General features: G+C 35.3%; 1 protein-coding gene across 1 annotated transcript; it reads left to right on the forward strand.

Annotated features, from left to right (window-relative positions):
- Positions 1-4,845: 4,845 nt before the first annotated feature.
- LOC123555154 (uncharacterized) lies at positions 4,846-10,917 on the forward strand. The gene is made up of 6 exons (XM_053548878.1): positions 4,846-5,023; positions 6,799-6,908; positions 7,154-7,550; positions 8,151-8,668; positions 8,988-9,246; positions 10,772-10,917. The coding sequence occupies exons 1-6, from the start codon at positions 4,975-4,977 to the stop codon at positions 10,915-10,917; spliced, it is 1,479 nt and encodes a 492-aa protein (XP_053404853.1). The 5' UTR covers positions 4,846-4,974.
- Positions 10,918-16,243: the final 5,326 nt, after the last annotated feature.

Below are 16,243 nucleotides of genomic sequence, written 5' to 3' on the forward strand. Positions count from 1 at the left end.
CATAAAATAGGTATCCCCGTATTGTTATATTTTCTGGTCCTTTCATGGAGTACATTCAATATCTATGTATAGACCTTTTTAAAGAGAGCTACTTCCTTGGCAACGGGAAACAATTTTCGCGCATGCGTACTCTACGTGGGGCAAAAAGACATGACTGCACAATATAAATTACGTCTAGTTATAATGTATTTTAAATAAAAAAATCAAAACGCAGTTGCGCTGGAAATAAAAGCAAATGGCATACGATATAAAATTATGTTCTAAATGGCATTTGATAAATAATCGGTCTGTTCTGATGTTTTGCATAGTTACTGTTTGTTGTATAACTACCCCTGTGACTCAACATTGTATAGCGCATGCACGCTTCAGTTCAATTAGCCACTTAAAAAAAGTTGTTTGATGACAGTAGTGATATATTTAAGAAATAATTTATAGCAAAAGGGTGTTTTCACTCTATTTATGCACGATAGGTGGTTGGTTATACGTCGGGCGTAATAATTTCACGAGGGCCCAGCCCGAGTGAAATTATATATATGACGTATTACCACCCGAGTGTATAAATGGTGTCAAAACACGGTTGTGCTATAAACCATTTCGATTCTAATATGCCCTTAATCTAAAACAGTAGATAAAATATAGAAGCGCTCTTTCTTGGTCGCAACAAAAACTTTGACGTCACCGCACGTTAACGTGACGTCATTCTAGCGTAAAAGTGTTTTAGCAGAGACAAACATATTAGAATAAATTATCTTCTCTCGGGGAATGCGACTTTAAGTTAAAAATGTTACATGCCATCTCAGACACTTTACTGCATAAGTCTGATTCTGGTATGACCTTCATAATAGGCCTACATGTATAAGCTTTATCTACCCAGAGGATAGCGACCAGTCAAAAAATAAAACGATATTCGACTCTTGAGTACAATTATTTGGATTACTGTCATTGAGTACTTAAATTATTCTGAAAATGCCGCACTCTTTAAAAAGAATGATATTTGTTAGGAAATAAAAGTAAACATTTTTTCAACATGATGTTTAACCTAGTCATATGAGGTTTAGGCACAGGGACATTTTTACAAATGCACCAAAACGAAGATTTTATAATCGTCAGTTTTTAAAGGCATTGAGCAGTCCAGAAGTGTGACCACTTCATGCAGCCCTTTCCGGAATTCATTATTTATCATGCCATTACTATAGCGACTGCCTGATAAAGCCTGTCTGAGAAAAGCAGGCTTTCTCAGGTCAGTGACTTGAGAACACTTTGCACTGTTTAAACCTATGATTAAATCCAAGGACATCAGATTGTGTCCATTTTGCATTTAAAAATTATTACGCTCTCATACGACACTGAAGTAGGTCTTTAAAATCCCAAAATATCAAAAAAATGCTAACCTTGTGTTTTGTAACAGACATCTCTGCTCTGCTGAACACGAAAGAATAATTTCAATTTGTTGCCAAGTGAAATTTTATCCGAAGTTCAGTTGCTAGACGGATACCCATTCCCACCAAGCAAACGTTTGAAGTGAATTAAATACACATGCCATAAAGTCGCTTGGCAGAAAAAATAGGCAGTTCGTTTCATCTACCGTTGATCTTATTCCATAACAGTCCATTCCAGATGCAATATTCCATGATATAAGAGCAGAGAGCTAAAATCCTGAACAAACGCTTGGCATGAGTCATTTTCCGTTTTCTACGAGCGTTTCCGTTATAAAAACTTTTTTGTGGTAATTGCGAATTGGTAGGCAAACGCTAAAAATTAGTGACATGGTCTCACGTACCTATTAGAGCGCATTTTAAAAAATAATCGTGTAAATATGTCTTTAATAGTTATTCTAAAAAACAAGATGGCGTCGTTTTGAAGAAAATAAAAATTAAAAAAGAAGTCCGGCAAAACAGCAAAATTTGGTCCACCCCTACTTTTTGCACTTTATTTCACATAATGGTAGGATTTATGTTGTTAATTAATTATGGCATGATAAATAGAATAACAGGTTACTTTCTTTTGAGAAAGGGATTTCTCAGACGAGGCTAGATATGGTCCGGATGGAGCTCGGCAAGCCTCGCTCCTTCCAGGACCATATCTAGCCTCGTCTGAGAAACCCTTTCTCAAAAGACAGTAACCTGTTATTCTCTATATATATGAGAAATTGACAATGGTTTTGTAGAATAATATAAACGTAATATATATTTTTTTATTTGATTTTCATGTAAAACTAATCTTTCTTTCTATGATTTGGTGATGTTTCCAATACGTGGAAGTGGACATAACTCTAATGTACCTAATGCAGAAGACCACAACTTCCGTATATATTTTATCATGTAACTTTTTGTATGTTTTAAGTAACCGCATTTCGTTTCATTTATATATTTATGTTCTACAATGTTTTTGATTTGACCATACAACTGTTTATCAGTTTCAGATAAAATGAAATATAGGTTTCTGTCCACTAACTCAAATACATAAAGTTCAATGATTCTTTTTTTTTTTTTATTTATCTGTTAATTCATATCTCACTGATTACTTAATTAAAGTTTAACATAAATGTAAATTGAATTTTTTCAGTGATAGTTGATAAGAAATTGATGTTAAAGACCCACCACCTAATAACTCTATTCTTTTATGTTTTCGATTATGGTGGTCAAAAGGTTGTTTCTGTCCACTTACTCAAATATACATAAAGTCCAATATGGTTTTAGTTATTTATCTGTCAATTCATATCTCACTGGTTACCCAATTAAAATTTAGCATAGATGTAAATTGATTTTTTTATTAGACATTGATGTTAAAGACCCACCACAGAATAACTATATTCTTTTATGTTACTACGATGGCAATAATACACAATTTGCTATAACAATTTCAGAAATACAAATATTCAGTTACAAAACTGACTGTGACAAATAACGCAAAGAAAATGTGTTATAAGGTCATGTAACTGAATTCATATAGCAGTACGCACAGTTCTTCATGTGTTTAATTTAGGTCAGACCAAACTTTGTTTCTAAAGTGTAAGACAGTTATTTGATCGATGTATTTCTTTTTTAAACTGCACTGAAAAGAGATTGACCGAAAAAGTAAGCACATATGTTACCATCTGGTTCTTTAACTTCTAAAATAGCACCATATGTGTATGTACCACAACACTGCTACAGTTCATCATTTTATTTCTCTTTACTTCACAAATCGTTGCAAGACAAGTATCGAAAGTGCCGTGATCCGATTGCGGATCGAAACAGCACACACACACACACACGGATAAATGCCAATTATAGTCAAGGAGAGAACTTTTACTGGGTTGATTAAATAATCGAACCTCGTTAAACAATTGTCATGAAGTTGTGAAAACGTATAAATTCAAGAAGTACCTAATACTTCTGTCAGGGCAATATAAACAAAGCTATATACTAAATAAATATGGATCCACACGTAGAAGACAGAGCAACAAAAGAAACTCTTTTAAGTGCCCGACGAAACAAGCCAGGCGACAAGAATAAAAGAGAACTATTCCAAGAATACTGCCTATCAGTGAGTCTGAAGTCTTTTCCACCAGGTACAATCAAATCAGTTCTCTCCTTGTCAAAGTTCTGGATATTACCAAACGTGCGGCTTGCCTAGAAATTACTCGCGCCATATTCTCTTTTGATAATGTTACCAGATACAATAAAACGTGCACGGAAATTGCAGTATGGGTAATGATATACGTGTAAACCAGCTGAGTATCTGTATACATAAACATAACAAAACCATGCAAGTACCAAACAGACTTAAATATACAAGGCAGAACACAGCAGGGCACCGTCTTTAAAAGGTCAATGACAAAGCCATCGCTTGGGAGTTTTTACTAACTTGCGGACACCAAACCTCTCTGTTATCTCAACCATGTCCAAAAGAAATTTGTAAAATATAATTTGAAGACAGTGTGAATAAAAATACACCCAATCCGGTTAATCCATTACACTCTTTAGAGTAACCGTTGGAACACATTGTAATCTATGACTGAAAACAAAAAACTACAGTAGTAAATGAAAAACCAGGACAGTGGACAATTATCAAACAAGTTCGTCCTTTCAGGGAATTGTAGTCCAGATTACATTGAAGTCCTTATCTGTTTCGTCATCCCACAATCAAAAGCAAAAGAGTAATGTTCAGCTGTAAAAGGTCTGAAATCTCAACCTGCAGTGTGTCTCAAATCATTTAAGTTGTCGGCTCATTTAATATTTTTTAAATATGGACAGAAATGAGTATTCCCGAAAAGTTAACGAAGTCTGTTGAGAATATCAACTATGATTAGAATTTTAAAATTCTGAAGCGTGATAGTAAAACTTTGTAAAATATTTCAAAATTCTATCAAATGGTTTTGGCATCGTGTCTCTTAAGACAGCAAATCAAATGAATGATGACTGATCGACAGTTATATTTTAAAGTCTTATCTTCTACTTATCTGAAATAAGTCCCTAAATGTCATAATGTGAAACATTCTTTACGCCCCTAACAAGTTTTTATAATTTTTCCCAGATGGAACCAAGTCCGAAGTATCTTGTTTTCGTTTTTTTTTTTTTTTTTTTTTTTTTCATTAATAGAGTAAATCTAAAGTTTTGTAGTGAAGTTACAGTAGACAACACAAACAAACGTTTATGAAACGCTGCAAAAGAAGGAACACTTCCGGAAAACAAATCAAGGACTTGCAACACCAACCAGTGATAATTTGTTTCAACGGCCAGGTTTATTTGATTTTTGATAGATTATGTGCTTCCTGGGTCACCATCCCAATTTTAGATTTATTTAGACGTTATCAAGAAATTTAAAATTGACAAACCGGTCCTCATATCAGTCCCATGACTATACCTAAATTTTATCATGACTTGATAAAGTTGTAACACAAACTGACTGATATTTATCAACTGTATAATATCGATACTACGTAAATAATTTAGTGACTTTTTAAAAGAAAAGTCGGTAACAATAGTAAAAATGAAGTTTATTGGTGGTTTTATTTTCCTTCTTGGATGTTTCATCAATGGTTGGTACCTTTCTGTACTTAATCGTTCAATGATATTTCATAATATATTATTTCGTTCATGCAGTACAAAATCACTCAGGCTAATACGAAACTGCGTCTTAAAACGTTTCATATTTCAGCATGCATACACTAACGAGATATGAAAACGTAACAAACATACGTGGTAAAATTACATACATATCAATGGTATGCTTTTTTATGTGATAGACGGAAAAAATATGTGTTCGATAATTAGCATCATGAGATCGGTATCGACATTACCATCCACTTTTGCTTTGGAAAACAGTTGAATTAAATCAATATATAGTATACAGTGCAACCTCTCAAGAGCGGCCCTCTCTAAAGCAAAAACCTCTCCACAACAGCATCATCAAAATTTCCCATAGCTGAAATTTACTATCAACGTAACCTCTATAGAGCAACAACCTCTCAACAGAGGTCAATATCTGCGTCTCCCAAAGAGTGTTGCTCTGCAGAGGTTGCACTGTATAATACAGGACAAAAGGTTACAGAGTATTTGCAAGACTCGTAAAAATACTCTTATACCATAGTTTTAAAGCTACAAACGTTTATTAGCCCGCCCGCTTAGCTCAGTAGGTAAGAGCGTTGGTCTACGAATCTCGGGGTCGCGAGTTCGAACCTCGGGCGAGGCGTATGTTCTCCGTGACTATTTGATAAACGATATTGTGTCTAAAACCATTAGCCCTCCACCTCTGATTCATGTGGGGAAGTTGGCAGTTATTTGCGGAGAACAGGTTTGAACTGGTACAGAATCCAGGAATACTGGTTAGGTTAACTGCCCGCCGTTACATGACTGAAATACTGTTGAAAAACGACGTGAAACGCAATACAAAAAAAATACAAAAAAAAAAAAAACAGGTTTATTATGTTGTGATATTTGATTTCACGATGAGTTCCTAGCAAATGCTTATTTCTTTCCAGCAAAATGAACACATTTTGAAATACATAGCAAAACGATTGGAGGGGCATGTATATATTATGCTTGACCTCTTATCAGTTTCCAGCCTCATCCAAATGCATGAGTCTGCCAAACATCCTCGTCTCCATTTTACAGAAATACCCAAGTCTCTACCGAGGATCGAACCCCGGACTTCGTGATCTGTAGATGGACACATTAACAACGTCGCTAAAGAGTTACTCCAACAGCAAGGCTTGCTGAGAGTAGATGTAGATGTAGATAGTTATATCATATATATAAAACATTTAACTAATTTAAATATAAAATAAATTATACCAATTATATATGCAGAATAGAATATTGCCTGCCATACATTCGGACGTACAAATGTTATTTTTTCTGTGTAATAGCAAAACTGTTATCCGTAAAATAATTTCTTTAGCATCATACGGAGTGAAAGAATCTAGCGTATAGGTTGTACCTAATTAAACATGCCTTCGCGGCCACTAGTAGTAAGCAGCCACTTGTCTTAGGGAACCAGGCAGCTAACTTCTCTGAAAGACATTTTATTCTACTTTCAATATGTCTTAAGAAGCCACTGGCCTGAAGCAGTCAGACGTGTTTCTGCTGAATACAGGTTTGATTGTATAGTCAAACATTACCATTTTTGCTTTGGAGAATAGGTGAATTAAATCGATATGTAGGATTAAAGGTTACATATCCCAATATCATAGTTTTAAAGCTACAAACGTTTATTTTGTTATGATATTTGATTTCACGACGAGTGCCTAGGTTTGAGTGTTTGACACAAACATACCTATCATGTACCTGGTAGCATATGCTTATTTCTTTCCAGCAAAATGCACACATTTTGAAATACATAGCAAAACAATTGGAGGGGCATGTATTTTGCTTGACATTGATGCGACATTTAACCTCACCTATACAAATGGTCACAAAACACAGGTATGACAGAATGGAAACAATTATTACGTTACATTTACAATTCCAAGTTTTACTTCAATTTGTGTAGACTTTACTTGTAGAGATCTGTAAATTTTCCTGACTTTCTATTTCATGCTAATGATATGAATTAAAATGTCTATATGTTTTAAAAGGGAATGATTATCACACTGTTTCATAAATAGTTACAAGGACATTGTATTACCTCTTTGCAAAGACAAGGTTTCATCTTTTATTGCTACTTTTAGGACGCCCCTTTGTTCAACTTAAGTGGTGCAACCGTTGATAACAGCTCGAGCAAATGTGGAAATGAAATTGTAGGAACAACATCTGTTTTATCAGCTCGCATTTTCCCGTCCGGTGAACTTCTTATGTTTAGATTTGAAAGAAAAAATGGCGCAGTTGTTATGTCAGTCAGATTTACTTTAGACGCCAAGAAGCATTTTAGAAATATGAATGAAACAACTCCGATTGAACTGAAAGATGAGAAACATTTACCGACAGGACCAGACACCCCTAATTCATACAAGTGTGTGACAGAAGAAATGGTAAAATTCCGTCCAAACAACAATTTTATGATGATAATGAAGATAAGAAATTTACACGTGCAGGCGTACCGTATCACAAGAAGTACCTATGGACCAGGTAAAGTAATTTCATAATTATCTGTTTTAGACAATTTTCCGTGCACTCCAAAGATATGTTGCGTAGGTACCTTAATCAAAACTAATATGACAGTACGAAGCTGATCAGACAGAGCCTACGATACCTGGGATAAATGTAGTGAAAAAATGTTCCCAAATTGTTGTACAGAGAGATAAAATGAGCCGCACCATGAGAATACAAACATAGTGCATTTGCGACCAGCATGGATCCAGACCAGCCTGCGCATCCGCGCAGTCTTGTCAGGATCCATGCTGTTTGCTTTCACAGCCTGTTGCAATTACAGATACCGTTAGTGAACAGCATGGATTCTGACTAGACTGCGCGGATGCGCAGGCTGGTCTGGATCCATGCTGGTCGCAAGCGCTATATGTTGGTTTTCTCATTGTGCGGCTCAAATTTAGAATATAAGCAAACATAAGTAACTACAGTTTAAACTATATGTATAAAGAGATGTGGCCTTGTTAGCTTTCGATTTAAAGAAAAATAAAGGATTTTTTCATTGACTTTTTTTTTCAAAATATATCCTTAAATCGTTATAAGCTCCAAACAGCTCAGAGTTCAAGCTTTTATCTTTATCAGTTGTTGAATGTAGTCAAGACACGGCTACTTCTACACCTATGCCGGAAACGACAGTTGTACCTCATAATGAGACAACAACTCCATATCAACCGGAAACAACGACTGAAATACAGCCAAACACAACCACAGAGCCTGAACCGGAAACAACAACTACAATACAGCCAAACACGACCACGGAGCCACAACCGGAAACGACGACTCCAGTACAACCAAACACGACCACAGAGCCTGAACCGGAAACGACAACACCAAAACAACCAAATATAACTACTGAACCATATTCGAATGTGACAACTGAGCCACTACCGGAAACTACAACTCAACCGGAACCGGAAACAACAACAAAGCCACAGCCGGAAACGACAACTGCTCCAGAAATAGAAACAACGACGACCATGATCCCAACTACTCCTTTTCCACATGGCTCTAAGTACGTTGTAAGGGACAATGAGGAAGTGTGTATTATTCTGCAAGGACGAATAACATTTGACATCCCGTTCCAGAAAAAGGATGGCAGTGTAAGTACTGTTTCTTAAATTCAATTATTACAAAATTCACAAGAAACAAGAAGAGCTATGGGAGCTTACAACACCGTTATTGTTTACCATTTGAAACGTTTATGCTAAAATCATAGTCAAAATTCCTCTATCTATGATCAATTTACTCACAAATTGGTTATATGTGAATGTACATCTCCTAGAATGGTGTCAATTTGACTTTTTGCAGATGTTTCTTGAAATCTCTACATCTCCTTTACCTTTTCATGAAACCTTAAAAAGGGTTACATACTGAAATATTCAATTACCATGACGATATATTTTTTTTTTCTATTATTAGACCGGCACGGCAACTGTTTCTGTCCCAGACAGTGTGAATGTGAACGGAAATTGCAGTTACTCGGATACAGAACAGGAAATCACACTTACGTTCTTTAAGTCACAGTGGATGCTGGATATTGTCATTGCCAAAGAAAGCAAGAGTGTTTTACAGAACTTTGCCATATTCAAAGCGTTATCCAAAAGCAGCGATTATTCTTGGCAGGCTGTAACTCTAACCTATGTGGTGGACAGCCATTTTCCGAATGCAAAAAATCAAGGTAATGGTTGTTTGTTACCTTATCTTTAATCTCATTTCAAGACAGAAATAAAATAAATTCATGTAATGCGAAATTTCCTTGTTTACATTTCGTTTCATCGTAAGGTAAATGATAAATAAGCAACGTTTACATCAATACTTAAGGTAATGGACTGTTTGTGACAATCGATTCGGTATTTTCCGGAAATCCATGTATGCGCGTTGAGCTATATTTACGCTCGAAGAATTCCAAATTGTGACAATAGGTAAACACATGGAAATTATCGAGTGCATTACTAGTCCACATGTATGTTCTCCGTGACGATTTGATAAAAGACATGTTGTCTGTATTCATTCGTCTTCCACCTCTGATACATATGGGGAAGTTGGCAGTTACTTGCGGAGAACAGGTATGTACTGGTACAGAATCCAGGAACACTGGTTAGGTTAACTGCCCGCCGTTATATAGCTGAAATACTGTTGAAAAACGGCATTAAACCCAAAACAAACAAAATACCAGTCCTCATAATGATAAACACCATACCCATGTAGAATAGATAGTTAACGATAATTTTCAAGAAGTGAACTACCCTACCCTTAATTGCTTCGACCAGGAGTTGACCGTCCGCTTAGCTCAGTAGGGAGAGCGTTGGTCTATGGATCACGGGGTCGCGAGTTCGTTCCCCGGTCGGGGCGTATGTTCTCCGTGACGATTTGATAAAGGACATTGTGTCTGAAATCATTCGTCCTCCACCTCTGATTATTCATGCGGGGAAGTTGGCAGTTACTTGCGGAGAACAGGTTTGTATTGGTGTAGAATCCAGGACCACTGGAACGAAAAAAGGGCTACAATCCAATGGGAATGAAAACAGGGATAACATCAATTAAACGGGAATGCAAACATATATAAAATCCAATGGGAATAGACATGTTCCTAGAATGAAGTACAGCCGATGGCAAAAAAGCACAAAAAACTTGCTGGATCTTTTCGTTAAATGTGGTAAGCAGCAAACCACTGGTATTACTACTTAAAGTGAAATGTGTCTAGTGGTTCAGCACAATGCAGAAACTATTTTCAGACTTAAGAGATACATGCCTTATTGTACTTTACTTAATGTATTAAAATGTCAAAACAAAGAGAATTATTATAAATGTTTTAAAACCATACATCAAAATGCTACACCCTGTCTAATGGCATTTCGAAGATGTGCTCTATTTATACAAAAATTAGGATCTCCAGTAACTGTAACACATCAGGACTTAATTCATTTTTAGAAAAGTGTTAACAGTATAAGTGAATAGCATGTATTTATTATATGAGCCGCGCCATGAGAAAACCAACATAGTGGGTTTGCGACCAGCATGGATCCATGCTGTTCGCTTTTAAAGCCTATTGGAATTGGAGAAACTGTTAGCGAACAGCATGGATCCTGACCAGACTGCGCGGATGCGCAGGCTGGTCTGGATCTATGCTGGTCGCAAACCCATTATGTTGGTTTTCTCATGGCGCGGCTCATATATCTATTGCATTCAATATATCTGAACAGGAATGAAAGTAAAAGCAGTTGCAGATGGAACGTTTGGAAAGTTCAAGGCCAATACCGATGGGTCATATATGTGTAATGCTGAACAAGATATCGAGTTTGGTAAAGATAAAAAGATGAAAATGGATTACAATTTTCCCTTCCCCTAAAAAGACCGATTGAAACGACTGAAGTGTACAAATACTGACCTCAAATAAAATTTATCTATATATTCAATTAACATACACAAAATTAAATTATTCAGCCATAAATTACATGGATTACTTTCAAGGCAAGTACTTATCTGCCAGATTATTGTAGTGGATAATCATGTCGGAATGCTATGCTCATTTATAACAAAATTGTGTAATTGATAATAATGTTGTTATATATGATATAATCTTTGTAACTTTCCCATGTGAAATTATATTTGTATAAGCAGCTAAATTCTCCACACAAATTCTATCACTGATTTTACTAAAGGCCTAGGACATGCTAGTCCCAGTAATTGTACTCAAGCCTTGAATATTATTATTATTATTATTATTATTATTATTATTATTTTGACTGGTAAATATTCCTCTAGGCAGAAAACGTAAAATATCAGAATGTAAAATCGATCTACCCGAGGTCTCATTATTTAGACTAGTAAGGACATGCAGGATGTCTATTTAATTAAAATGCAAGACAGTAAACAAATGGTATATTAAAAACTTCAATGATGACATTTACATCAGATCGTTGTGCCTTAATTCTGACCATAGAGTACTGTGATAGGCGGCATTAATATCAGTGATCACAAGTGTTTTGTTTCTTTATACAATGTACAGTATTTCCGTACAAACACTCTTTCAGACTCTACAACGAGTATAAAAATAACAATTACTTAAATGAAATTAAATCCATATATTTTCCTGGCAATTACCCTATTACGTAAGTGTATTAAACAAAGTTTTTTAATACTTCTATCCTGACCTAAACATGAGTATGTGAAACCGTACGTGTGCGAGAGTTACCTTTCCTGTGTAGCAAACAACAACAATTGCCGAGTTCAAAGGAAGCATGCAGTAAACAGTTTTCTGAGCTTCTCGGCCTAGAGTCGCTTACCTAACTTTCAAAACCTCACACAAAAGTCTGTAACCACACACAAATTTTCAAGATTTGCTCTTAAGGAGGCAGTAAACAGTTTTCTGAGCTTCTCGGCCTAGAGTCGCCTACCTAACTTTCAAAACCTCACACAAAAGTCTGTAACCACACACCTTTGAAATCCTGGTTTTCGCCGCCAATATCCATTTTTACGATAATTGACAGCATTTTGTACCAATGCCAGACCTAGCTAAGCATTCTACTGGAAGCAAAATTACGATGTTGACAGATATATTTTGAAACCATTTCATTTTCTGTTGGTTGTACACATGCCGACTATTGACTGACCAGTGGTCACACGCTAATGATTACTGGATACGAAAATGCCGAGTGTATCCAAATACCACATTTAATTTGGTAACCTTGGATACACACCAAGCTTGATGCGCCAAAATAAATATTATTATTTACTAATGAAATGATAAGTCTTATTTTACTTAATTTTGTATCTTTAGATAGAAAAGTCATTCAAGTAATGATACTGCATAAATCATGTTTTAAATAATTGTCACCTTATATGTTGGAATCATTGTTACAAGCATGTTTTGTCAAAATGCTCGTTCTTTTTTGTTGGGTTTAACGTCGCATCGACACAGTTATATGTCATATGGCCACATTCCAGCTTTGATGGCGGAAGAAGACCGCAGGTGCCCCTCCGTGCATAATTTCATCACGAGCGGGCACCTGGGTAGAACCACGCACTACCTTCCGTAAGCCAGCTGGATGGCTTCCTCACATGAAGAATTCAACGCCCCGAGTTAGGCTCGCACCTACATAAGTGAAGGACAAGTGATTTGAAGTTAGTGACCTTAACTACTCAGCCGCGGAGGCCACCTGTTCGGTTATTGGATTGGATTATGTCGTTGTTGGGGCGGGTAGGCAGGCGCGCTTTATACCATCTGTTGCTCAAAATGACAACGAGTTAGGAATAATGCAATGAGCCTTGGTCAGTAGCTTACTCAATAATGTTACTATTACTAAGAATAAAGCCTAAGGGCCATGATGCCATGAGATTGCGCACCCGAGTCCAAAGCTTGACTGGGCAATTTTGGTATATGGCCACCAATGGAAGATATCTGTTAAATTATATCAAAGTCGGTTCAGCGGTTCCTGAGAGGATTTTCATTTTTTTCCCATAATTTTAATCATATGCAGAAAACTCTTCCGACCCTTGGCATTCATATTTTAACAAATCATACTTACTTGAAAAAAAAATTGATAGATGGTCACCTAAGGAACATTACTTGTTTCCAAGTAGAAGATTTTCAAAGATTTCCTTGTAGTCATGTATGGAAAACTAGCCCTAGGGAAAAGTCAAGAAAACTAGTGATATAGTTTTGACCTAGATGTTACTGTTTCAAGGTTTAATTTTCCAGAGACATACATTCTGATAAAGTTTTATGAAGATCAAGTAGACAAGTTGACCCCTAATGAGTTAACAAGATTTTTCTATAATTTAAACCTAGCGACTTAGTTTCTACCCCACTTTTAGACTTGACTTAGATATCATAGAGACGAACGATCTGACACAGATGTATGATGACCAAGGGGAAAACGTGGCCTTAAATAGAGTGGAAATTAGACTTTCATAGTTTTTCACTATAGCGACCTAATTTTTTTTTACCTCAGGTAATCCTTTTTTGAGATCGATGTAGATTTCATAGGGATGGGTATTCTGGACAAAAATACATGATCAAGTGGAAAAAACTGTCTCTGGTAGTGTTAAAATATATTCCTATGAGTTGACCTAGCGGCCTAGTTTAAGATCTCAGGTAAACCAGTTTTTAATTTGACATAGAATAAGAAATATACATTCTGACAAAGGTTTAGGAAGATCATATAGAAATTATGATCTTTAAAGAGTTCACATTTTTGTTTCAATGATTTGATCTAGTGACCAAGTTTAATAGCTCATGTAACCCAGTTTTAAGTTTGACCTAGATTTTAAAGAGGACACATTGTTACAAATGTTTATGAAGATCAGGAAAAAATGTGAATTTTTCTGCGTTAACAAGGTTATTTTTCAATTTTACCTTATAAGCCAGTATATATTTACCTCAGGTAACCAATTTTGTTCTTGACCTAGACTCTATGTAGGAAAACAGTCTGTAAAAGGTTTATGAAGGTGGCATATAGAGTGTTAACAAGGTTTTTCTATGATTTCACTTAGTGATCTAGCTAAATATGTCAGGTAATCTAGGTTTAAGCTCGGCCTAGATTTGATAGAGTTAAATATTCTGACAATGTGACAAAGGTTTATGAAGATCAAATAGAAAATATGGCATATAGAGTGTTAACAATGTTTTTTATTATGATTTTACGTATTGACATAGTTTAATACCTCATGTTACCCAGTCTTTAACTGGACGTAGATTTCATACAGACAAGTATTCTGTCAAAGGTTTATGAAGATCTAGTAGAAGATATGGCATATATAGTGTTAACAAAATATTTCTATGATTTGACTTTATGACCTAGTTTAAGATAATCCGATTTTAAACTTGACCTAGATTATATAGAGACAAACATTCTGATAAAGATTTGGGAAGACCAAGTAGTAATTTGGCCTCATAGTGTTTACAATGTTTTCATATGCCTTTACCTACATACCTAGTTTTTCACCACAGGTTTGTTAGTTTCGAATATTATCTAGATTTAATAGAGTCAAACATTGTGATAAAGTTTTATTATAATGAAGTAAGGACATATGACACAGAGTGGTAATAAAGTTTGCATATTAATTGCAGTATCAAACTCCCCCGAGACTTTACAGACAGTAACATTCTGACCAAATGTCTTAAAGATGTGTGTAAAATTGTGACCTATAGATAAAAGAGTGTTAAAAGTGAATTTGTTGACGATTATGGACGAACGGAGACAAGGACGGACACGAGGCGATCATAATAGTTCATCTTGAGCACTTGGTACTAAAAACAGCAACAGAGATTCCTTTAAATTCCCTAGATCTAATGGATTTAAAATTACCAAGACAGCACATTATAATACTTTTAGTTAAGTTTTTACACTTTTAAATTTATGCTGTTTACAATAAGCCATTTGCATATCATGTACAACATGTGCAATGCTGATATCTTCTACCTTTACAGGGTTTTCCTCTCCTTACAGCGTTTTGTAAACTGAAGGAGCAATCTTCACCATCTTGTCATGCAAAAGTGAAAAACATGATTTTTTTTATAAATATGATTTTTTTTTCTTAATATCTAGTTGTCTTCTCTATTCTTTAGATAGATTGAACTAGATTTCGTTATAAAAGCATAGAAAAAATATCAATTCGGTCCCCTAAGATACACAATCTTATTGAACCGTATGATTTCTCTTTTAGTCTGTACTGATAAATTTGTTATCATACTTGCGCTAGCATTTTATCCATTTCTGCGTCATATTTTTTTTAATCCATCAAATCCCATTCATATGTATATAATATTTGGTTTAGTTTAGTTACAATCTTTAGTCAGATTGGTTTAGTTATATCCCACGTTCTTCCTTGAACCTTTTTGTTCAGAGACATTCTGCGCCATTTAATATAAAAAAAAATAGTAAAATGCAAATGAAACATTAGATAGGCCAAAAATTATTCGAACAGTTTATTATACCGTAATAAAAAGATATTTAAAAACTTTGGCATATAGATCTATGCTACATACACCTGTAGATGAGGGCATTTTTTAAACTGTTATACATATCGTGGGCTGAGCGCGAAACTATTGTAACTGTATATAAATAAAGAACAAGATACAATAGTTTCGCGCTCAGCCCTCGATATAGACTGTCACTGGGTTTTACTAATGGTATAATTATATAAAGAGATGTATGCTATAGGGCTATATTCATAGATCTTTCTCCAACTCCACTCATTGAGTGCACTCAAATAAATTGTCTAACGGTCACGCCTTTACTCAGGAAAGATTCAATTTGTATTTATAAAGATGAGTGACAGTCGAGTCAACTCTCGAGAGTGAGTGATTGCTGAGGGAGGTCCTGGAGACACTTGAGTGTTTCTCAAATATCAAAATGCAAGTTTAGATGATGAATTTACAATCTTTAAGTCATTTGATGGTATGATAATAGTGTCGTGTATGTATTTAAGGCGAAGGTACATATTTGTGAAAAAATTTTTTAAATGTTCTTTTTAATACATTTTGCATGTAGAGGACGATGAAAATACAAAAAAAGGAAAAAATAATAGACATTAATTGATGCAAACTTTTTAAAAATAGATACAGGCAAATTAAATATAGATCTACGAAGCATAGGCTAATGGGGCTCATCAGTCAATCCCAGAAACACACGTCCTAGTAACAAATATTAACATTTAACAAGCCTAGATAT

The sequence above is a fragment of the Mercenaria mercenaria genome, chromosome 7, assembly GCF_021730395.1.
Source record: "Mercenaria mercenaria strain notata chromosome 7, MADL_Memer_1, whole genome shotgun sequence".
NCBI classification, from domain to species: domain Eukaryota; kingdom Metazoa; phylum Mollusca; class Bivalvia; order Venerida; family Veneridae; genus Mercenaria; species Mercenaria mercenaria.

Bases quoted from the DNA above. Each gene is read 5' to 3' on its own strand.
- LOC123555154 (XM_053548878.1), top strand. From the start codon at position 4,975: ATGAAGTTTATTGGTGGTTTTATTTTCCTTCTTGGATGTTTCATCAAT. The intron at 6,909-7,153 runs GTATGACAGAAT...TGCTACTTTTAG, and splicing joins CAAATGGTCACAAAACACAG to GACGCCCCTTTGTTCAACTT. The intron at 8,669-8,987 runs GTAAGTACTGTT...TTCTATTATTAG, and splicing joins TCCAGAAAAAGGATGGCAGT to ACCGGCACGGCAACTGTTTC.